Raw genomic sequence first — 22,982 nt, 5'->3', positions numbered from 1 at the left:
ACAGGAGTGCCTGGCGTGCTCTGGTCCATGGGGTCACGAAGAGTCGGACACTACCATGCTGGTAGTATAAAGGTAAAGGTAAAGGGACTCCTGACCATTAGGTCCAGTCATGGCCGACTCTGGGGTTGTGGTGGTCATCTCACTTTACTGACCAAGGGAGCCGGCGTACAGCTTCCGGGTCATGTGGCCAGCATGACTAAGCTGCTTCTGGCAAACCAGAGCAGCACACGGAAATGCCATTTGCCTTCCCGGTTTATCTACTCTCACTGGCGTGCTTTCAAACTGCTAGGTTGGCAGGAGCAGGGACCGAGCAACGGGAGCTCACCCCGTCAGGGATTTGAACCACCAACATTCTGATCGGCAAGCCCTAGGCTCAGTGGTTTAACCCACAGCACCACCCGCATCCCTGCTGGTAGTATAGGATTCAAATTAAAATGTGTCTGGTTGCAACAGAAAGTCAAAGCGCCATTCCTCCCTTTTCCAGCTACGGTACACGCACACACTGTGCTAGTGGTCTCTTGGGGACCGTGTGTACTATTGGAGCAGTTGCATTCCAGACTTAAAAGAAAATCCCCATCTTAAATTCTCTCTGAAGGCTCAGCTCATGATTCACTTGTGGAATTCCTTGTCTGCCTGTGTTCCTGCACACAGTTACACCAGGCCTCTCCGGAGGTTAAGGAGCAGAGATTGTGTCCAGCTGCAGCAGCCTTGCCAAGAGATGCAGAAAGAGTGGAAATAAGGGATCGCTGGAAAATGAGAAATCTCCCTGGAATGAACGGAGGAGGAAGCGTTTCAGAGATAAGTTGGCAATACTTCATCGAAATGAATTTGTTCCCTGTCCCTCCACTGTTGTCACAGAAAAACATTTGTCCGTAGCCACAGTGCTTTGCTGGCTCAGCATATAGTCAAAGAGGAGATAAGCTAGATGAATGGTCCACAAGAGGTAAGGTAAAGGGGGGGGGGACCCCTGACCATTAGGTCCAGTCGTGGCTGACTCTGCGGTTGCGGCGCTCATCTCGCTTTATTGGCCGAGGGAGGTGGCGTACAGCTTCCGGGTCATGTGGCCAGCATGACTAAGCCGCTTCTGGCAAACCAAAGCAGCGCACTGAAATGCCGTCTACCTTCCCACCGGAGCGGTACCTGTTTATCTACTTGCACTGTGACGTGCTTTCGAACTGCTAGGTTGGCAGGAGCAGGGACCGAGCAACGGGAGCTCACCCCGTCGCGGGGATTCAAACCGCCGACCTTCTGATCGGCAAGGTTTAACCCACAGCGCCACCCACGTCCAAGGGGGGAGGTAGGCTTCCCTAAAGAAGCTGTACGGGCAATACCAGAGTTTCCCTGTTACCCAGTGTAGGGGATCCTGTGGCCCTGCGATGACGCTGTAGCACATTCAGCACACCGGCTGGGACTCATGGGAGATGAAGCCTGGAGGGCCACACAGTGGGGTCTTTAGCATATGCACTGCCGGGATGGAATATCCGCCCAGCGCCCCCAAATTTAGTTTAGCCCCCAAATTAACTTTCATTATACTTATGCCAAACACCATGCAACATAATATTTTGATGTAAGAGTTAATTTTGCGTGTACAGTGCCGTTGAGAATGACAAGCGCCGCTGCTTTGGTAAATGAGCACACAAAGTCAAAAGTCCTTTAGTGAAACAGTAGGTATACATTTTGGTAATACCTAGGTACAGTGGTACCTCGGGTTACATACGCTTCAGGTTACATACGCTTCAGGTTACAGACTCCGCTAACCCAGAAATAGTGCTTCAGGTTAAGAACTTTGCTTCAGGATGAGAACAGAAATCGTGCTCCGGCAGCGTGGCGGCAGCAGGAGGCCCCATTAGCTAAAGTGGTGCTTCAGGTTAAGAACAGTTTCAGATTAAGAACAGACCTCTGGAACGAATTAAGTACTTAACATGAGGTACCACTGTATATATGTGTTTTGTTTTTCTAGCTTGATCACAATTATTTATTATTTCATAACAGGTAGATAGTTAAGAGCTTAGGCGGCTTCAGCGGTGGGCACCTGGCGCCCCCCAGAATTCGGCGCCCGGGTGCCCTGCACCCCCGGGTAAAGACGGCCCTGGGGCCTCAGCTTAGTCAGCCCAGCTGTAAGCCTTCCCATTGGCTGTTAACCCAGAGTAACCTAGCCCTAGCTTTGTCTGATTATTATTTTTATTGCTCTGTTCCAGCACCAGTGTAATGGTCCTTTATGAGTTAAGGTAGGGGGACAGCAACCTTCTTCAGCCGTGGGCCAGTCCACCGTCCCTCAGACCATGTGAGGGACCGGACTATATTTTGGAAAAAAATAACGAATGAATTCCTATGCCCCACAAATAACCCAGAGATGCATTTTAAATAAAAGCACACATTCTACTCATGTAAAAACATGCTGATTCCCAGACCGTCCACGGGCCAGATTGAGAAGGCGATTGGACTGCATCCAGCCTTTGGGCCTTAGGTTGCCTACCCCTGAGTTAAGATAAAGAAAGCTACTGGTCCTTGCCCCGAGGAGCTTGCCTACCAAGCATCAAATGATTGCAGTGGGGTTGCTTTTGCTTGTTTGTCTAGCGGGAGGCTGATTATGACCACACTGAAGGTGCTATGTTAGAAGTTTGATGCAGACCACTAGGACATTTTATGGAGGGGGGGTATGAAATGTTGAGACAGCCGGAGTGATGGAGGACAGTTGTACATGCAGCAGGCGCAAGGAGAAGAATACCATTGATGGGAGGCATCATTGCCTGTGCACAGGACCCTGGTATCAACAGGGTTTAGGGAAACATAATGTGTCCTTGCTTTGCTTTATGTTCCATTCATGCAGCCCCTTCTCCTTGCAAGCCTATGGAACTATAGGCATCTCCTTGCTTACTTGAGGGTTACTGTTATGTACTGAAGTTCTCACCCTGGGCCAGCAGGGGGATACTGTAGATAGTTATGCAAATAAGGGATCGAAAGGGACGTTCAGTGATTGGATAGTTACAGAAAATTGTTACAGTTACGTGGTACTGGAGCTCTATATAAGCAGGCTGACTGAACCCTTCAGTTCAGTTCTGTTCTGGCCTGTGAATAAACAAGAGCTGTTTGAAAAATCGCTGTGTCGTCTGATATGTTCACCCACAACATAACAGTTACGTTCCTGAGTACTGCACATGCATCTATAGCGGGGAACACCAAAAACGCCGCCCCAAATCCACAAAATTTCACCACAGTCGCTCCCTCCAAACCTCCTTTCGCAAACTCTGATTCTCCACAAGCATCAACATTCGGTGCAAAGGCTGATGGGATTGCTGTTGCAAAGGCTCCTCGCATTTTGCTGCTCTTTCTGTGCCATTTTTGCACTATTCCGGCTCTTTTCGGGCTGTTTTTTTTTTTTTTTTGCTGTTTTGTGCCTTTTGGCCATTTAAATAGATTGATTTAACCCTTTCTCAGCACTGTGCAGTTGTGCACTAGTCACGCGTGCGTTAAGTGGGGAGACTCCCGTACATCCATCTTGTTGCTTTACAGTCGTGGTGGGGAACCTCAGCCCAGTGGGCTGAATGTGGCCCTCCAGGACTCTGTCTGGCCCTTGGAAGTTTCCCCAGGCCACCCCCCCCTCACTGGCCCTATTTTGCACCCTGAGTGTCCTTGAAGTCTGATGATGCTACACTCTTACTTGCCTGCATGGAGCAGAGAGACAGATGTGCAATTGTGTGTAGAAACTAGCAGAGATAAAAATAAAAATTACAGTTGTTACCCCATTCGCTTTTGCCTCTGGGTCCTTCCCATCATGGGCATGTGGTCCCTCAGACACTTTCAGTTCCCTCAAACACGCTAATAAGACTTCATAGTCCTCTAGCCTAGCTTAGCAGCTCCCTTTCCGTTCTGGTCCTCATTTTCTGTGTGAGATAGCTGCCTGCTCTCAAAGTAACAAGCTGCCTTGCGAGAAGATACGTCAGCCCCTCCGAAATATTTAATACACATCGAACCCCTTTGCATGCTTTAATTGGATCATATATATTGGATTTTCCAAGGTAGGAGACCTCTGTTGAGGTTGAGAGGGGGGGGGATACAAGTCTATTCCAGAAGGAACTGCAGGTTTAGTTGTGTTTTACTCCTCCCCTCCAAAATATTTTTTATAAAGGGGAAAAAATATGTTTTCCAAATCTGTTTTTAAAGTTTGGCTTATGTAAAGGGTTTGAATATCTAATAGGTCACTTCCATTTTGTGTACTTCTTAATGTTTTGCAACATTACTGGAATCAGTGACAGGGGGAGGGGGAAAATCACATATTCCAGGAAATGTCATTGCACCATCTGGACTTTTATCAGAAAATCAAACCAAGGAGTCATTTCAACAAAAAAATTTGGCCTAGGTTATTATTTCGTTTCCATCTGCTTTCCCACCCTTCTTCTTCTTGCTATGTTTGCTTCTGTTATCAGCAGGAAACTCCTAGATTCTAGAAGAAGGGAGTTGGCTGATAAGCGCCCGGGAGATGCAGGGCATGCGAGTTCATGGGCTGTTCGGCTTCAAACAATGGCCTTGGTATTTCCAGTGGCTACAAATGTGATGTGTGTACATTTGAAGCTGTATATTGTGGCGCTGTGGTCTAAACCACAGAACCTAGGGCTGGCCTATCAGAAGGTCAGTGGTTTGAATCCCCATGACAGGGTGAGCTCCTGTTGCTTGCTCCCAGTTCCTGCCCACCTAGCAGTTCGAAAGCACGTCAGAGTGCAAGTAGATAAATAGGTACCGCTCCGGTGGGAAGGTAAACGGTGTTTCCGTGCGCTGCTCTGGTTCGCCAGAAGCGGCTTAGTCATGCTGGCCACATGACCCAGAAGCTGTCTGCGGACAAACGCCAGCTCCCTCAGCCTATAGAGCGAGATGAGCGCTGCAACCCCAGAGTTGTCTGGACCTTACGGTCAGGGGTACCTTTACTGGGGGGGGAAGTAATAAAGTCAGGTATTGGACAGGTGTGTTTCCCCACCCACCTGTCAAAATTGGCATATGACTGTACACGGGGGGATGGATGGATGGACGGACAGACAGAGACTAAACAGGATTAAACCCCCTGCCCACCAGCTAATAAGCAAGGAGCTCAGTCCTTCTGTCTGCATAGATTGGCTGCTCATGCAACCTGTCCAGCCATGTCTCCACCTGATCTCAGGTGTGACAGTAATTGGCTGTAGTATGGGGAAAGGGAGGGACGTGGGTGGCGCTGTGGGTTAAACCACAGAGCCTAGGACTTGTCAATCAGAAGGTCGGCAGTTCGAATCCCTGCAACGGGGTGAGCTCCCGTTGCTTGCTCCCTGCTCCTGCCAACCTAGCAGTTCGAAAGCACAAAGTGCAAGTAGATAAATAGGTACTGCTCCAGCAGGAAGGTAAATGGCGTTTCTGTGCGCTGCTCTGGTTCGCCAGAAGCGGCTTAGGCATGCTGGCCACGTGACCCGGAAGCTGTACGCCAATAAAGCGAGATGAGCGCCGCAACCCCAGAGTTGGTCAAGACTGGACCTAATGGTCAGGGGTCCCTTTACCTTTACTATGGGGAAAGGGACCTTTGTAGGCCAACTTTTTGTCACAGCTGCAGGTTCCCCACCCTTGCCCTTCACAAAAAGGTGTGCCCTCCCCCCACCAATTGAAACAAATCCATTTCTGCATCCGGAAAGCAACATTTTGCATTATGCCCATTACTAATGTTTTCTTGATTGTGCATAAGTTGTTCTGCTCCTGCTAACCTGTGTTGAGGGCAGAGGGTGGGGCAGATATTGTAGCCCTGTCCCTCAGTGCTTGAAAGGTCTTGCTCAGTTCACCAGTGAGATTTGATTGAGGTTGAATCCTGACAAGACAGAAGTACTGGTTTTGGGGGACGGGAGGTGGGCGGGTGTGGAGGACTCCCTGGTCCTGAATGGGGTAACTGTGCCCCTGAAGGACCAGGTGCGCAGCCTGGAAGTCATTTTGGACTCGCAGCTGACCATGGAGGCGCAGGTTAATTCTGTGTCCAGGGCAACCGTCTACCAGTTCCACCTGGTTTGCAGGCTGAGACCCTACCTGCCCGTAGACTGTCTCGCCAGAGTGGCGCATGCTCTAGTTATCTCCCGCTTGGACTACTGCAATGCGCTCTACGTGGGGCTATGTTTGAAGGTGACCTGAAAACTACAACTAATCCAGAATGCGGCAGCTAGACTGGTGACTGGGGGCGGCCGCCGAGACCACATAACACCGGTCTTGAAAGACCTCCCAGTACGTTTCCGAGCACAATTCAAAGTGTTGGTGCTGACCTTTAAAGCCCTAAACGGCCTCGGCCCAGTATATCTGAAGGAGCCTCTCCACCCCCATCATTCAGCCCGGACACTGAGGTCCAGCTCCGAGGGCCTTCTGGTGGTTCCCTCGCTGCGAGAAGCCAAGTTACAGGGAACCAGGCAGAGGACCTTCTCAATAGTGGCACCCGCCCTGTGGAATGCTCTCCCACCAGATGTCGAAGCGAACAACAACTACCAGATTTTTTGAAGACATCTGAAGGCAGCCCTGTTTAGGGAAGCTTTTAATGTCTGATGCATTAATGTATTTTAGTATTTTGTTGGAAGCCGCCCAGAGTGCCAGATGGGCAGGGTATAAATAATAAATTATTATTATTATTATTATTATTATTATTATTATTATTATTATTTCACAAGGAGATACTTAGTTGATTCCAAGTTTATTTGTGCAGCCATTGGCGTAGAAAACTGGCTGTTTCTGCTTTTTCTTCCTCTGTTTTTTTAATGAAAGCTGAAATTCTCAGAAATCTGCATCAGGATAATTTGGCCACTAGGGTCCATGCATTGGTAACCTCAAATCTGGATTGCTGCAATGTACTCTGCGTGGGGCTTCCCTTGGGCTTGGTTCGGAAATTGTAGCTAGCACAGAATACAGCAGCTAGACTGTTTATGGGAACCAATGGCCGACAACATGCGATCTCTCTGTATGCTAGTGGCCAGGTTCAAGGCTCTTGCACTGATATACACATTCTTGAACAACTTGGGTCCAGGAATCATTAGTCCACCAGATTAACAGAAGCCATCCCAGTTTCTTGATTTGACCCTAGAATGTCCTACTTTTCCTTAGGGTGTCCCTATTTTCATCATAGAAATATTGGAGGGCATGAAGTTACATGACCCCTGAAATAAATAATTATACAACTTTTAGAAGACATCTAAAGGCAGCCCTGTATAGGGAAGTTTTTAAAAAACTGTTTAATGTTTTATTATGTTTTTAATATACGTATGTTGGAAGCCACCCTGAGCAGCTGGGGCAACTCAGGTGGAATCTAGGTAAAGGGACCCCTGACCATTAGGTCCAGTCGTGGCCGACTCTGGGGTTGCAGCGCTCATCTCGCTTTACTGGCTGAGGGAGCCGGCGTACAGCTTCCAGGTCATGTGGCCAGCATGACTAAGCCGCTTCTGGCGAACCAGAGCAGCACACGGAAATGCCGTTTACCTTCCCGCCGGAGCGGTACCTATTTATCTACTTGCACTTTGACGTGCTTTCGAACTGCTAGGTTGGCAGGAGCAGGGACCAAGCAACGGGAGCTCACCCCGTCACGGGGATTTGAACCGCTGACCTTCTGATCGGCAAGTCCTAGGCTCTGTAGTTTAACCCACAGTGCCACCCGCATCCTCAGGTGGAATCTAGACACATATTAAAAAACGTTGCTAAATGCTTTTTTTAAAAAAAAAAAAAAGTTGTGAAAAATATATTGAATTTGCCATGGCTCACCATTGTATCTAGTGTCACATTTGTATAATGCACTTCACAGCACACTTAAAATGTTTCATTTGCAGCTGTAAAGCTGAGTCCCTGATCTAATAAGACAGCAGGGACTGTTACTGCTTTTGCTGATCTGATGTAAGCCACAATTTAGCACACTTCTGGTAGTATGGGCACAGTAGATATGGAGACAAGAGGTTTCCTATCCACATATAGCCGAATCTCAGATTTCTCCCTGAATTTACAGTCTCCACAGAAGGGCTCTTTTCCAGCACATAGAATTATTTATTTTTACTTTTCCCCAACCAGAACCATTTTGGATAAAGGCAAAAAAAAAAATGGTAAAGGACCCCTGGGAGTTTGAGTCCAGTCATAAGCGACCATGGGGTTGTGGCGCTCATCTCACTTCAGGTCAAGGGAGCCGGTGTTTGTCCACAGACGGCTTTCCATGTCATGTGGCCAGCATGACTAAACTGTTTCTGGCGCAACGGAACACCTTGATGGAAACCAGAGCTCATGGAAACACCGTTTACCTTCCCGCCATAGTGGTGCCTATTTATCTACTTGCAGTGGCGTGCTTTCGAACTGCTAGGTGGGCAGGAGCTGGGATAGAGCAACGAGAGCTCACCCCGCTGCGGGGATTTGAACCGCCGACTTCCTGATCGGCAAGCCCAAGAGGCTCAGAGGTTTAGACCACAGCCCCACCAGCTTTATTACACTCACGTTATTGATGTGCATCTGCATGCTTCCGATTACAATTAATATGCAGCAGAGCTCCTGTACCAATGGGGTATGGGGGGGGAATATCTTCGCTAGCAACTTGTTGTTGTTGTTGTTTAGTCGTTTAGTCGTGTCCGACTCTTCGTGACCCCCTGGACCAGAGCACGCCAGGCACTCCTGTCTTCCACTGCCTCTCGCAGTTTGGTCAAACTCATGCTGGTAGCTTCGAGAACACTGTCCAACCATCTCGTCCTCTGCCGTCCCCTTCCCCTTGTGCCCTCAATCTTCCCCAACATCAGGGTCTTTTCCAGGGAGTCTTCTCTTCTCATGAGGTGGCCAAAGTATTGGAGCCTCAGCTCCAGGATCTGTCCTTCCAGTGAGCACTCAGGGCTGATTTCCTTCAGAATGGATAAGTTTGATCTTCTTGCAGTCCATGGGACTCTCAAGAGTCTCCTCCAGCACCAGAATTCAAAAGCATCCATTCTTTGGCGATCAGCCTTCTTTATGGTCCAGCCCTCACTTCCATACATGACTACTGGGAAAACCATAGATTGAACTAGACGGACCTTTGTCGGCAAGGTGATGTCTCTGCTTTTTAAGACGCTGTCTAGGTTTGTCATTGCATTTCTCCTAAGAAGCAGGCGTCTTTTAAGCTAGCAACTAGAATGGGATAAACGCTTGGGAGGAGAAGGAACACCATGACATACCATCCAAATGTCCTTAGGTTTATCAGTCTGCTATCTTGTGGCTCAGCTTAACCTCCACTTTTGGAGCTGGAGCTGGAGCCCTTAATGTGCAAATATTTGTTCACCCACCACTTGATAAAAGCATCCAGCCAGAACCACAGGGAACTCAGAACTTCCTAGGTAAATAAACTGTGGAGGCAGCCATAATATTTTGCACATACAGCCTGGATAGCTAACTGATTGCTGATTGCAAACTATTGTAGCTCTTTGAGCTCTTAGGAATATAGGAAGCTGTTTTATACGGAGTCAGGCCAATGCTCTGCATGAGAGACTGGAGTTCAGTATTATACCCTACAGGGGTAGCAGTGTGTTGCCCTCTAAATGTTGCTAGACTACAACTCCCATCATCTCTGACCATGCTGACTGGGGCTGATGGGAGTTGGCAGCAGCTCTCCAGAGTGGTAGGCAGGGGGTCTTTCTGATCCCCACCTGGAGACGCTGGGGATTGAATGTAGCACCTTCGGCATGCAAGGCCCTCTTCCAGTGGTGTAGCATGGGTTGCCAGTGCCCGGGATGGGGTAAGTGTTGGACCTCCCAGTGGACTGGGCAGCTGGGGGTATTCAGAAGAATTACTGACTCTGACCATGAAGGCAGAGCATAGCCATCATAGCTAGTAGCCCTTAATTTAGCAACGCTATTCCCACCCTCTAAATATTTGGTTACGCTTGGAGGCTGAAATTTTCCCCAATCTTGAGCCCCACTTGTGTTCCAGGCTGCACTTGCAGTTTACATGCTCACAGGTTGTCCCATTCATTTCTATGGAGAAAGCAAACCCGCTTTTCTTTATGCATGTGAACCGGATGCAGAAATCTCGGTGAGCACTGGAGCCCTCACTCACACCGGGATTGAAGCACAAGTCAGCAGATTCCAAATGTAAGGATTTAGGAGTCGATGCTATTTTACACGGGGCACACTCACTCAACAATCGGGAAACACTTGCCTACGAGCGCTCCAATTGGAGAACAGCCTTTACCAAAGATGTAATGGGTTTTGAAGACACTCGAACTCAGGACGCAAGGGAGAAACGTGCTAAGAGGAAGGCACGCTTGGCAAATCCACACCGTGATCAACTCCCGCCCGGAAACCAATGTCCCCACTGTGGAAGGACGTGTGGATCCAGATTTGGCCTCCACAGTCATTTACGGACTCATTGTTAAAACCGTGTTTATGGAAGACAATCTTACTCGGCTAGGAGTGATCACAGAAGAAGAAGAAGAAGAAGAAGAAGAAGAAGAAGAAGAAGAAGAAGAAGCAGAAGACACACAGGGCACAGTAAAAAGGTAAAGGGTAAAGGGACCCCTGACCATTAGGTCCAGTCGTGACCGACTCTGGGGTTGCAGCGCTCATCTCGCTTTATTGGCCGAGGGAGCCAGAGTACAGCTTCCGGGTCATGTGGCCAGCATGACTAAGCCGCTTCTGGCGAACCAGAGCAGTGCATGGAAACGCCGTTTACCTTCCAGCCGGAGCGGTACCTATTTATCTACTTGCACTTTGATGTGCTTTCGAACTGCTAGGTTGGCAGGAGCTGGGACCGAGCAACAGGAGCTCACCCCGTCGCAGGGATTCAAACTGCTGACCTTCTGATCGGCAAGCCCTAGGCTCTGTGGTTTAACCCACAGCGCTGAGTCCTTGGTGGTTATATCTGCACAATATACATAATTGTCAAAACTTGTTTGCACATTTCACATTTTTAGGTGTATACTTTGATTATACACACACGCACATGGGTGCCAGCCTGAATAAAATGGGGGGGGGGACAGGTAAGCCGTGCCCCAAGTAATCAATCACAAGACAGCGCACGCACACTATTTGAATGGCAGTGCTCATCAACTTGTGGGGGGCCTGTCCCCTTCCATGTACACACATGCACACATCCGTGTAAAAATATACTGCATGAAAAGTGGCACATAATTTCCAAGAGAAGTGAAACTAACTTTGATGCGTCACAGTACACGCTGGTTAATCCCAAATATAGAAACATTTCAAAAGTATGTGTCTGACACAGGGAATCCCAACTTCAAATTCCAGCTCAGCTATAGGCTTGCTTTCATGTCTCTGTCCCTTGGCAAATATATCTGCAAAGTGTACAAGCCCACCTTTTTATTTTAACTAGTCCACCTGTCTAAACATCCCTGTTGGCTATTTGCAACTTAAAAGAAATAGGGAACCGTTGTAGGGCTTCACTGGGGAATCATTACTTGCCATAGGTGAGTGGAGAAGGATTTATTTACAAACCAGCAATTAGAGTTCTTAACTCCCACTAGCCTTAATGGGATTTAAACAGCCCTACGTTGAGATCCAGCTCTATTTTTGTCTTCTCCATGTTATTAAGAAATTTTCTTTTTTGAACCCTTTCTGCCATTTTCCGTTCTTTGGTGCTCCTTCCCATGACAGAACATTTGATTACCTTCAGTTGCTTTCTTTCTTCCCAAACAAAAGCCTGTAATTTCAACTGTCAATGACCGCCCCCCCCATAGAAAATCCCCCCTGCAATTTTTCCTCTTTGGGCAAAAATAATGCGGCTTGTGCAAAATGACAAACATTGTGGGTGCTTTTTTTCCGGTACAAATTTAATAAATATAAAACGCATTTCCGTGCAAAATAATTACATTTCTGAAGCAACGTGAGGTTTTTTCTGTGTGAAATTAGTTTACATGTCTTTCACATAGGTTTAACTCAGCTGCCCTGTCGTGGATATATTTTGAGCGGGAATAAATGTTTCTGATGGATGAATGGCAAGGGAGATTAATTCTTTCGGGGTGACAATACAGTTTGGAGTTGGATTAAAATGGACAAGTCCTCCAACCCCAATTCCATCCCCCCAAAACTGGCAGTGTTACATGCATCAGGGCATCCCGTCTGCAAGCTGCTCATGTGCACAGGCCTGATCCTGCACAGGAAAACTAATGCACACAGTGTATGCAATGTGCAAACAGCCCTGCCAGGCCTCTAAGCCAGTGTGGTGTAGTGATTAAGAGTGGTAGTCTCGTAATCTGGGGAACCGGGTTCGCGTCTCCGCTCCTTCACATGCAGCTGCTAGGTGACCTTGGGCCGGTCACACTTCTTTGAGGTCTCTCAGCCCCACTCACCTCACAGAGTGTTTGTTGTGGGGGAGGAAGGGAGAGGAGAATGTTAGCCGCTTTGAGACTCCTTAAAGGGAGTGAAAGGCGGGATATCAAATCCAAACTCTTCTTCTTCTTCTTCTAAGCTTGGCTCACCGGGTTGTTTGGGGCAAACCTATATTTCCTGGACCTGACATCACATATGACCTCTGGAAGCTTCAAGGTGTGGCTGAAAGGAAGAAGAATCAGGAGTGCCCTTAAAATGAGCCCCTGATTCTTCCTTAACAGTCATGGCTTGAATTCAAACCAGGCGTGCAAGGAAGCATTTCCCCTTTGCAACCCAGCTTGGAAGTACAGTGGTACCTCGGGTTAAGACCTTAATTTGTTCCGGAGTCCGTTCTTGACATGAAACTGTTCTTAACCTGAAGCACCACTTTAGCTAATGGGGCCTCCCGCTGCTGCTGCGCCGCTGGAGCACGATTTCTGTTCTCATCCTGAAGCAAAGTTCTTAACCCGAGGTAATATTTCTGGATTAGCGGAGTCTGTAACCTGAAGCATCTGTAACCCAAGTTACCACTGTACAGGTAGGCAGAGCCCTTCTTGTCCAAGGCAACACATTTTATCTGGGAAGCCTCTGGGGGTGAAGGATGAGGCCAGGGAGTTGCTAGTGCCCATTATACTGGAATGTTTGACGGAGCTCACCTGTTTGCTCATACTGTGCAGCACGATTGTATTAATTTTTTTTAAAAAAATTCACACACAGCCAGGGTTATTTTGTAGGGCTTTTAGTAGGGGAGTTGGGTTTAAATGCAACACAGAGAAAATAACACTTTTGCCTCTTCCTAACCATCCAGATGGGACGCGGGTGGCGCTGTGGGTTAAACCACAGAGCCTAGGACTTGCCGATCAGAAGGTCGGCGGTTTGAATCCCTGCGACAGTGTGAGCTCCCGTTGCTCAGTCCCTGCTCCTGCCAACCTAGCAGTTCGAAAGCACATCAAAGTGCAAGTAGATAAATAGGTACCGCTCTGGCGGGAAGGTAAACGGCATTTCTGTGCGCTGCTGTGGTTCGCCAGAAGTGGCTTAGTCATGCTGGCCGCATGACCCGGAAGCTGTACGCCGGCTCCCTCGGCAAATAAAGCGAGATGAGTGCCGCAACCCCAGAGTCGGTCACGACTGGACCTAATGGTCAGGGGTCCCTTTACCTTTAACCATCCAGACAGCCTTCCATGCTCATATACGTCTATACACCCCAGGCTTAAATTCCGGTGGCATAGAACAATTGTCTACATGTGCGTGTGAATCTACAGTGGTACCTCAGGTTACATACGCTTCAGGTTACAGACTCTGCTAACCCAGAAATAGTGCTTCAGGTTAAGAACTTTGCTTCAGGATGAGAACAGAGATTGTTCTCCGGCGGCGTGGCAGCAGCAGGAGGCCCCATTAGCTAAAGTGGTGCTTCAGGTTAAGAACAGTTTCAGGTTAAGAACGGACCTCCGGAACGAATTAAGTACTTAACCTGAGGTACCACTGTACTCCTGTTCTTGCAAGTCTGTGCCTCTTCTGCTCTCTCTTTCCTTTTGTAGGCACATATGCGTGATGCAGACAGAACACACACACACACACAGAGATCCTATAGGCCTAATCTAAATACCGGCTTATGAATGGTCCTCAAACTGGTGTTTCCAAGGTAGCAGGCCCTTCGGCAGAACAGCTGTGCTCTTTCCAAGCAGGATCCCTCCCCATTTTTCAGGCGTTGGTGGCGAGACGGGCTGGCGTCAGGTTACAGATCCAGGGGGTATTTATATTAATGCATGTTCTCGGATAAGTGGGTGTTTCTTCTCCCTCCCTCCCCCCCGCTCACCCCGCTTTTCGTTGCTAGAGAAAACAAATTAAAGACGCCCGAAGCAAGTCATCTGTTCCATGAAATTCTCCTGCAAAGGATCGATCCCAGCCAGGGGGGCTCTAGACCAAATCCTCTTGGCTGGGTTTCAAACAAAGTTTGCTGCAGCCACAGACAGAGGCCAGGACTAGCACACTGGAAGTGGAAGAAGTGACCTTGAACTTTCTTGCCGAGCCAAACAGTCAGAAATTTGATCCCTGGTCCCAGAGCTGGTCCCTGCAGTTACGAGTGCTGTTTGGGTTTGTCGAAGGAGTCGCTGAGTTTTTTCAGTGTCTTTTTAATCCTCAAAGCTGTGAGTCGGGCTGGGGGGCTCTGGAACCAGCATTCCTTCATGATCTTGGCCAGGGCGGATAAAGTCTGGGAGGCAGGGGCGAGGGGAGACAGAGGGAGAGAGAAAGGGGAGGAGGAGGAATATTATTTTCACACAGGAACAACTGCACTTGGGCAAAAAAAATGAGAGGCACAAATACAAGATGGGTGACACCTGGCTTGAGAGCAGTACATGTGAAAAGGATCTAGGAGTCTTGGTTGACCACAAACTTGACATGAGCCAACAGTGTGACGCGGCAGCTAAAAAAGCCAATGCAATTCTGGGCTGCATCAATAGGAGTATAGCATCTAGAGCAAGGGAAGTAATAGTACCACTGTATTCTGCCCTGGTCAGACCTCACCTGGAGTACTGTGTCCAGTTCTGGGCACCACAGTTCAAGAAGGACACTGACAAACTGGAACGTGTCCAGAGGAGGGCAACCAAAATGGTCAAAGGCCTGGAAACGATGCCTTATGAGGAACGGCTAAGGGAGCTGGGCATGTTTAGCCTGGAGAAGAGGAGGTTAAGGGGTGATATGATAGCCATGTTCAAATATATAAAAGGATGTCACATAGAGGAGGGAGAAAGGTTGTTTTCTGCTGCTCCAGAGAAGCGGACACGGAGCAATGGATCCAAACTACAAGAAAGAAGATTCCACCTAAACATTAGGAAGAACTTCCTGACAGTAAGAGCTGTTCGACAGTGGAATTTGCTGCCAAGGAGTGTGGTGGAGTCTCCTTCTTTGGAGGTCTTTAAGCAGAGGCTTGACAACCATATGTCAGGAGTGCTCTGATGGTGTTTCCTGCTTGGCAGGGGGTTGGACTCGATGGCCCTTGTGGTCTCTTCCAACTCTATGATTCTATGATTCTATGAACATTCAACTACTATAGGCTTTCCTCTAGTATAATTTTACATGATCAGAATCCTGTATATGTAGAACGTTGGTTAGGGATGCGTGGAACCCTCTTCCCCACCACTCCCAAATTTCACTAATCCATACCCTCCATCGTCCAGGTAATCCAAATTGGGACGCTCATTTTATTTTCATGGTGGTGGGGGATGAGTGTTCAGACCCCTGGGCCCTCACTTGTGGGGTGCCTCAGGGTTCCGTCCTCTCCCCCATGCTTTTTAACATCTGTATGAAGCCGCTGGGAGAGATCATCGGGGGTTTGGACTGGGTGTTCATCAATATGCAGATGATACCCAGCTCTACCTCTCTTTCAAATCAGAACCAGTGAAGGCGGTGAAGGTCCTGTGTGAGTGCCTGGAGGCGGTTGGAGGATGGATGGCGGCTAATGGATTGAGGTTGAATCCTGACAAGACAGAAGTACTGTTTTTGGGGGACAGGGGGCGGGCTGGTGTGGAGGATTCCCTGGTCCTGAATGGGGTAACTGTGCCCCTGAAGGACCAGGTGCGCAGCCTGGAAGTCATTTTGGACTCACAGCTGTCCATGGAGGCACAGGTCAATTCTGTATCCAGGGCAGCTGTCTACCAGCTCCACCTGGTACGCAGGCTGAGACCCTACCTGCCCGCGGACTGTCTCGCCAGAGTGGTGCATGCTCTAGTTATCTCCCGCTTGGACTACTGCAATGCACTCTACGTGGGGCTATGTTTGAAGGTGACCTGGAAACTACAACTAATCCAGAATGCGGCAGCTAGACTGGTGACTGGGGGCGGCCGCCGAGACCACATAACACCGGTCTTGAAAGACCTACATTGGCTCCCAGTACGTTTCTGAGCACAATTCAAAGTGTTGGTGTTGACCTTTAAAGCCCTAAACAGCCACGGCCCAATATACCTGAAGGAGCATTTCCACCCCCATCGTTCTGCCCGGACGCTGAGGTCCAGCGCCGAGGGCCTTCTGGCGGTTCCTTCATTGCAAGAAGCAAAGCTACAGGGAACCAGGCAGAGGGCCTTCTCAGTAGTGGTGCCCGCCCTGTGGAATGCCCTCCCATCAGATGTCAAAGAGATAAACAACTACCTGACATTCAGAAGACATCTTAAGGCAGCCCTGTTCAGGGAAGTTTTTAATGTGTGACATCTTAGTGTATTTTTGGTCTTTGCGGAAGCCGCCTAGAGTGGCTGGGGAAACCCAGCCAGATGGGCAGGGTACAATAAATAAATAAATAAATAAATAAATTATTATTATTATTATTATTTTGGTCCCGAGCTCTTGCAGGAACCAGATGACTCACGCCAGAGGTCAAGACAAAAAAACGAACATCTTTTGGTCCAGCGTTCTGGTGCGAACCAGCTGACTTGCACCAGAGTGCTGGACCACAAAAAAAAGGGGGGAAAAAGAGACATTCCAGGATCTAATCAGAAGCCAAGAAAGGTTTCTATAATTCCAGGATGCCCCACTTAAATTGGTTTGAGTGGTATGCTAGTCACACCAAACCTTTTTCTTCTTCTCTCAACATGCTTTAGATGTTTCTCCTGAGTGGGAAACTCCCAAATTACCGCAGCATTTCATTTTAGATAAAATTAGGTGGCGACTCCAATCCCAGTTCTGGTCACGTCTCATAGAGCAATAGGCCAGGAAACTGTATTTTGGGAAAATTGAGACGGCAGATGGAAACTGTGCTTGGTTGCTGTTTAAGGAGCATGTCCACCCTCACCGTTCAGCTCGGACACTGAGATCCATCTCTGAGGGCCTTCTGCTGGTTCCCTCACTGTGAGAAGTGGAGCTACAGGGAACCAGGCACAGGCCTTTTCGGTAGTAGCACCCACCCTGTGGAACACCCTCCCATCAGATGTCAAGAAGATGAGTAACTTTTAAACTTTTAGAATACAGCTGAAGGTATGGGGAAGCCTTTTAATGTGTAATGTTTTATTATGTTTTTATATATGTTGGAAGCTGGGTGAGTGAGAAGCTCTTCCAAGGCCCAAGGCGCAACCTGGCCACCTGCTGGCACTGGGCTTAAACTTTAGCAATGATAGGATCCTACAAACCTATGATTAGATGTTTTGCATTTATTCAAAAGGTCCCGGGTTCAGATTTGGCTGCTCCAGGCAGGGCTGAGATACACTCCTATCTGACTAAAAAAAATCCTTCCAGTAGCACCTTTAAGACCAACTAAGTTAGTTCTTGGTATGAGCTTTCGTGTGCAAGCACACTTCTTCAGATACACATGTTTCAGTGTATCTGAAGAAGTGTGCTTGCACACGAAAGCTCATACCAAGAACTAACTTAGTTGGTCTTAAAGGTGCTACTGGAAGGATTTTTTTTATTTTGACTATGGCAGACCAACACGGCTACCTATCTGTAACTCCTATCTGAAACGCTTCAAGTTAGAGTAGAGGCACATGGACTAATAGTGCGACTCAGCAGGTTTCTGCGTTCCGAGAAACAGTTTTTGCCTCTCATTTGCAGACAGGAAAAGGGGAGGTCCGGAAAAATTACACCTATAAAAGCAGCCAGGAGACTAATTTGCACACGGCTGTATTCCAAGGGAAGGGGCTGAGGGGTGTGTGTGGGATTTTCAAATAGGGTTCCAGTTGAAGTGGCAGTTAAATGTGGCTCAGTCTTCGTGAGGAAGCTGGATCTCTGAAGACTGAGGGAGACTCTCAATTTAACCGATGCGGACAGAAATATCTTTTTTCTGAGCGAGCCAGAGTAATTGATGCCATCTCTGCAACACTGGGGCCATCTCTCTACACATCCAATAATTTTCAGGGGGGAACTGCTTGGAAGCTTTCTAAGCATTCAGCCTAGGGTGTTGGAAAGTGAGAACAATGTGCAGATATCCGTACATAGCAGCACACTTGGGGGGGGGGGAGGTGAGGGTCCCATATGGACAGCAACAGCAAAAATGCCAGGGAGCTGGAAATAAAATGTCCACCCCACACCTCACTGACTCTCTGCGGGGTCACAATGCCCAGAGGGGAGCTGGGAGCTATCATGGCTTTTGTGTTGTTTGTAATCTGCCTTGGAGATCATTAAAATGAAATGCAGAGTATACCTCTTAAAGATAAAGATAAAGATAAAGATAGATAAAGATAAAGATAAAGATAATTTATTATTTATATCTCGCCCATCTGGCTGGGTTTCCCCAGCCACTCTGGGCGGCTCCCAACAGAATACTAAAAACACAATAAAAGATCAAACATTAAAAACTTCCCCAAACCAGGGCTGCCTTCAAATGTCTTCTAAAAGTTAGATAGTTGTTTATTTCCACAGGGCGGGCACCACCACCGAGAAGGTCCTCTGCCTGGTTCCCTGTAACCTCACTCCTTGCAGTGAGGGAACCGCCAGAAGGCCCTCGGAGCTGGACCTCAGTGTCTGGGCTGAATGATGCGGGTGGAGATGCTCTTTCAGGTATACTGGGCCAAAGCCATTTAGGGCTTTAAAGGTCAGCACCAACACTTTGAATTGTGCTCGGAAACATACTGGGAGCCAATGTAGGTCTTTCAAGACCGGTGTTATATGGTCTCAGCGGCCACTCCCAGTCACCAGTCTAGCTGCTGCATTCTGGATTAGTTGTGGTTTCCGGGTCACCTTCAAAGGTAGCCCCACGTAGAGTGCATTGCAGTAGTCCAAGCGGGAGATAACTAGAACATGCGCCACTCTGGCAAGACAGTCTACGGGCAGGTAGGGTCTCAGCCTGCGTACCAGACAGAGCTGGTAGACAGCTGCCCTGGACACAGAATTAACCTGCGCTTCCATGGTCAACTGTGAGTGCAAAATGACTTCCAGGCTGCGCACCTGGTCCTTCAGGGGCACAGTTACCCCATTCAGGACCAGGGAATCCTCCACACCTGCCTGCCCCCGTCCCCCCCAAAACAGCACTTCTGTCGTGTCAGGATTCAACCTCAATCTGTTAGCCGCTATCCATCCTCCAACCGCCTCCAAACACTCACACATAACATTCACTGCCTTCACTGGTTCTGATTTGAAAGAGAGGTAGAGCTGGGTATCATCTGCATACTGATGAACACCCAGCCCAAACTAAATGGAAGATCAACTGAATCCCCCCCTCCTTTTCTCTGCTGTTTGGATGTGATCTGCAGTTCCCCAAATTTCACATGAACACTTGGCGATAAAAATTGCTACTAACTCAGGCCAAGCCTTGGAACAGAATGAGTTAATGGTTTCCGCCTTCTTCTGTGGATTATGCTGCCTTGGATGGTCATAAGTATGGAAAAGGTCTTTCGTAACCCATTCTGGATCCCACCCCTCTTTCATATATTCATTCAATACCCTATTTGGATGGCTTTTTCTCTCATATTTCTGGATCTGCTATAATGACTCAAGAGTGTACTGATACTTTGATATATGTTGTCCTTATTGTGCAAGAATGAACTGTATGAAAATAACTTCTTGGGAGCTGAACATAAAAATCCCACAAAGTATGAATTAATCCCACAAAAGCTTTATATCATGAATGTAGGCAAATTAACACTGGAATAACATTTTAAATATTCATTTTAATCTCTTTTTTTGGTATATGTTTTATGTTCTGTACATCTGTACGTCTATAGACCACTGAAGAAGACTTATGGTTGAATTGCATTTGGTTTAGTTATGCTCAGGCTGAGTTGCATTTTTAAAATGAGAATTTAAAGGTTTTGTTAGTGTTAATTTGTTCATGATACAAAATTTTCACATACTTAGTTTATATCGTATTACTTTGTAGAATTTTATGTTCCGATCCCAATTTTTCTTTTTTTTCTTTTGCTGGGACATATTTTCTTTTTGTCGGGTTTAGTTTGTGTGGCAATAAGTTCCTTTACAGGCTTGGCATCAGTACTAATATTCCCTGGGCCCCCAGCACCTGGTGCCATTCGGTTTCCCACCCCCCACTTGCCAAAGCAATGCTCAGGAGAACGGTGGGAAATTAAAATGGTGGCTCAGTCCACCCAGTGCTGATGGCAGCCTTGCCAGTCTTTTGTCAGTGGCTTGTCCATAGCTGTCAACTTACAGATTTGAAAATAAGGGACCAGCAGCCTCGAAAATAAGGGATCAGCAGCCAAAATAAGGGATTTTCCCAACACAGGTATGTTCAACTTCTGAGCCCCTCCAAGCCAAAGGCAGAAAACCCAGCCAGCAGCCAAACAAAGCCTCAAGCGGTGGTTCCCATAGCGCAGCAACCCGGCAAAGGGGATGCAGCAAGGAAAACCACCTCTCCACTGGGAAGCGCTGAGCAAAGGCGAGTCCCCAGGCAACGCGGCCGATTTGATCGGCACAAGGCATGCAAGCTCCACCCCCCGTCGTTCTTAGACTCCTTATTGGGTGAGCAACGCAGCCAAGCAACACAGTTGGAGCCTCCCTCCTCCCTGGCCAGCAGGGAGGGAGGGAGAGGAGCTGCTTCCTTTGAAACCCAGGAAATTTAAGGGACATCAACAATAAGGGACAGCAGCGGGACACGGTGCTGGGATAAGGGACTTTCCCACCAAATAAGGGACGGTTGACAGCTATGGGCTTGTCGCTGACAGGAAAGCCAACCTGGGCTTACCAAAAGGCCCTTTGCCGAAGTCCCCCTCAAACCCAGTGCTAACGTTGCTTCTTTCATCTGTCTTCTCTTCATTCAATCTTATATGAATTTTCTATAAAAAAGCAGCTCAATACTATTCATGCTTACTCCGATGGAAGCCCAGCAACAATTTGTACTCCTAAGCAGATGTGTTTCTGGTGTCGCACAGCTTCAGTTCACACTTCTGGTCCGAAGCGTACAAAGAAAACAGCGACACACTTTTTAAATCCCCATGTTGAACCTGATCCATTAGGTTTGCAGACTTTGTGTCTGTTCACAGTGAAAAAGCAGGAAGAACTGGTGGCAGCACTTGCATTTTTTCCCTCCTGGGTGTGTGGTGGAAGGGTTATACAACTGCTTCGCCATGATAACAAATCTAAACAAAGCTCAGGGAAGGGTGGTGGAATGCAGTCCTGCAATGAAAAATCTGGATCTGTCTGCATAAGGAAGCAGACACACAATTCCTTTACCAGATTCTCATGGGTGAAAAGCCTCAAGCCACACTCACTTAGCCTATCTCCTGCAGGCACCTTAAATGTGGATTTGTGAATCAGTTCACATTGTGATTTTTAAAAAATAATAATTCCATGCTATAGGAAGCTGAAACGTTTCCCTTATAGGCTAGTGTTACGGGTATCAGGGGGTTGCTCGAGAGCAATAAGACAAATGCCTCCCTGGTCTGTTGTAAAGCATTGTTAAAAGGTAAAGGGACCCCTGACCATTAGGTCCAGTTGCGACCGACTCTGGGGTTGCGGCGCTCATCTCGCTTTATTGGCTGAGGGAGCCGGCGTACAGCTTCTGGGTCATGTGGCCAGCATGACTAAGCCGCTTCTGGCGAACCAGAGCAGCGCATGGAAATGCCGTTTACCTTCCCGCCGGAGTGGTACCTATTTATCTACTTGCACTTTGACGTGCTTTTGAACTGCTAGGTTGGCAGGAGCAGGGACCGAGCAACGGGAGATCACCCCGTCGCGGGGATTCGAACCGCCGACATTCTGATCGGCAAGTCCTAGGCTCTGTGGTTTAACTCACAGTGCTACCCGCGTTCCTAGATTGTCCATGATAGCTGGGGCTAATGTAAGGTGGAGTCCAATAGCATCCTGGAGGTTGCCCATCTCTTACTTGCACAAAGCAACCGAAACCTGGTTTTCATGTATTCACAGTGTGTACACTTTTAATTCTTATGCTGCGGAGTATAGGGTCAGGTTCAAGGTGTTGGTCTTGACCTTTAAAGCCCTTTGTGGCTTAGGGCCCTCGTATTTACCGGACCGCCTCTCCTGGTATGCCCCGCAGAGGACCTTAAAGTCCATGAATAACCATAGTTTAGAGGTCCCGGGCCCTAAGGATGTCAGACTATCCTCCACCAGGGCCAGGGCCTTTTCAGTGATTGCTCCAACCTGGTGGAATGCTCTGTCCCATGAGACCAGGGCCCTGCAGGATTTAACCTCCTTCCATTGGGCCTGTAAGACAGAGCTATTCCACCTGGCCTTTAATCTGAATTCAGCCTGATCTTTTATTTCCCTTCTCTTCCCTCCCCCTCCCCTTTTATGAAGATTACCTGCTCTGAGACCCCACAGCTAATTCTCCCCTGGCCCCCTCGCTGGCCCAAGTAGGACCAATTCAGCCAGCTAGCCCTGGGGATTATCTAATGCTTATTTCCCCTAAATTGATTTTTGAATTTTATTGTTATTCATGTTTTTATACTGTATTTTATGCTGCTTTTACAATTAAGTGTTTTAAATTTGTTGTTAGCTGCCCTGAGCCTGGTTTTTGAACCGGGAAGGGTGGGGTTTAAATAAAATTTTATTATTATTGTTGTTGTTGTTGCTGCTGCTGCTGTGGAGGGCAGAACCACCCTGAGCTTGAGCCTTATCTCCCGACCACCCAAAGTCCTGGTCATCCTCTCTCTGAGCTCCTGAGATTCCACCCGGCAATGCCCACACAGATTCATATTATTATCTTTACAGCAAGGCATTTCCTTATTTAATTAACTGGAAAGATAAGTGGAGATCACCAGGGATGCAAATGGTGTATCCTAA

The 22,982-nt window shown here is 47.9% G+C and overlaps 1 protein-coding gene and 1 long non-coding RNA gene across 2 annotated transcripts in view; one reads left to right on the top strand and one right to left on the bottom strand.

Moving 5' to 3' along the window:
- Positions 1-22,982, top strand: part of LOC308471181 — a 157,299-nt gene that overhangs the window by 109,436 nt on the left and 24,881 nt on the right. The gene's annotated exons all lie outside the window — the stretch shown is intronic.
- ACVRL1 (activin A receptor like type 1) overlaps positions 13,008-22,982 on the bottom strand; it is a 59,245-nt gene continuing 49,270 nt past the window's right edge. Inside the window, exon 10 of the mRNA XM_080994706.1 lies at positions 13,008-14,517. Coding sequence (XP_080850832.1) covers positions 14,383-14,517 — 135 coding nt within the window. The 3' untranslated portion in view covers positions 13,008-14,382. The remainder of the gene's footprint in view (positions 14,518-22,982) is intronic.

Source organism: Podarcis pityusensis, assembly GCF_964106645.2.
Source record: "Podarcis pityusensis genome assembly, chromosome: 2".
Lineage (NCBI taxonomy): Eukaryota > Metazoa > Chordata > Lepidosauria > Squamata > Lacertidae > Podarcis > Podarcis pityusensis.
The sequence above is the reverse complement of the archived record's forward strand: the minus strand, read 5'-3'. Positions and strand labels throughout refer to the sequence as shown.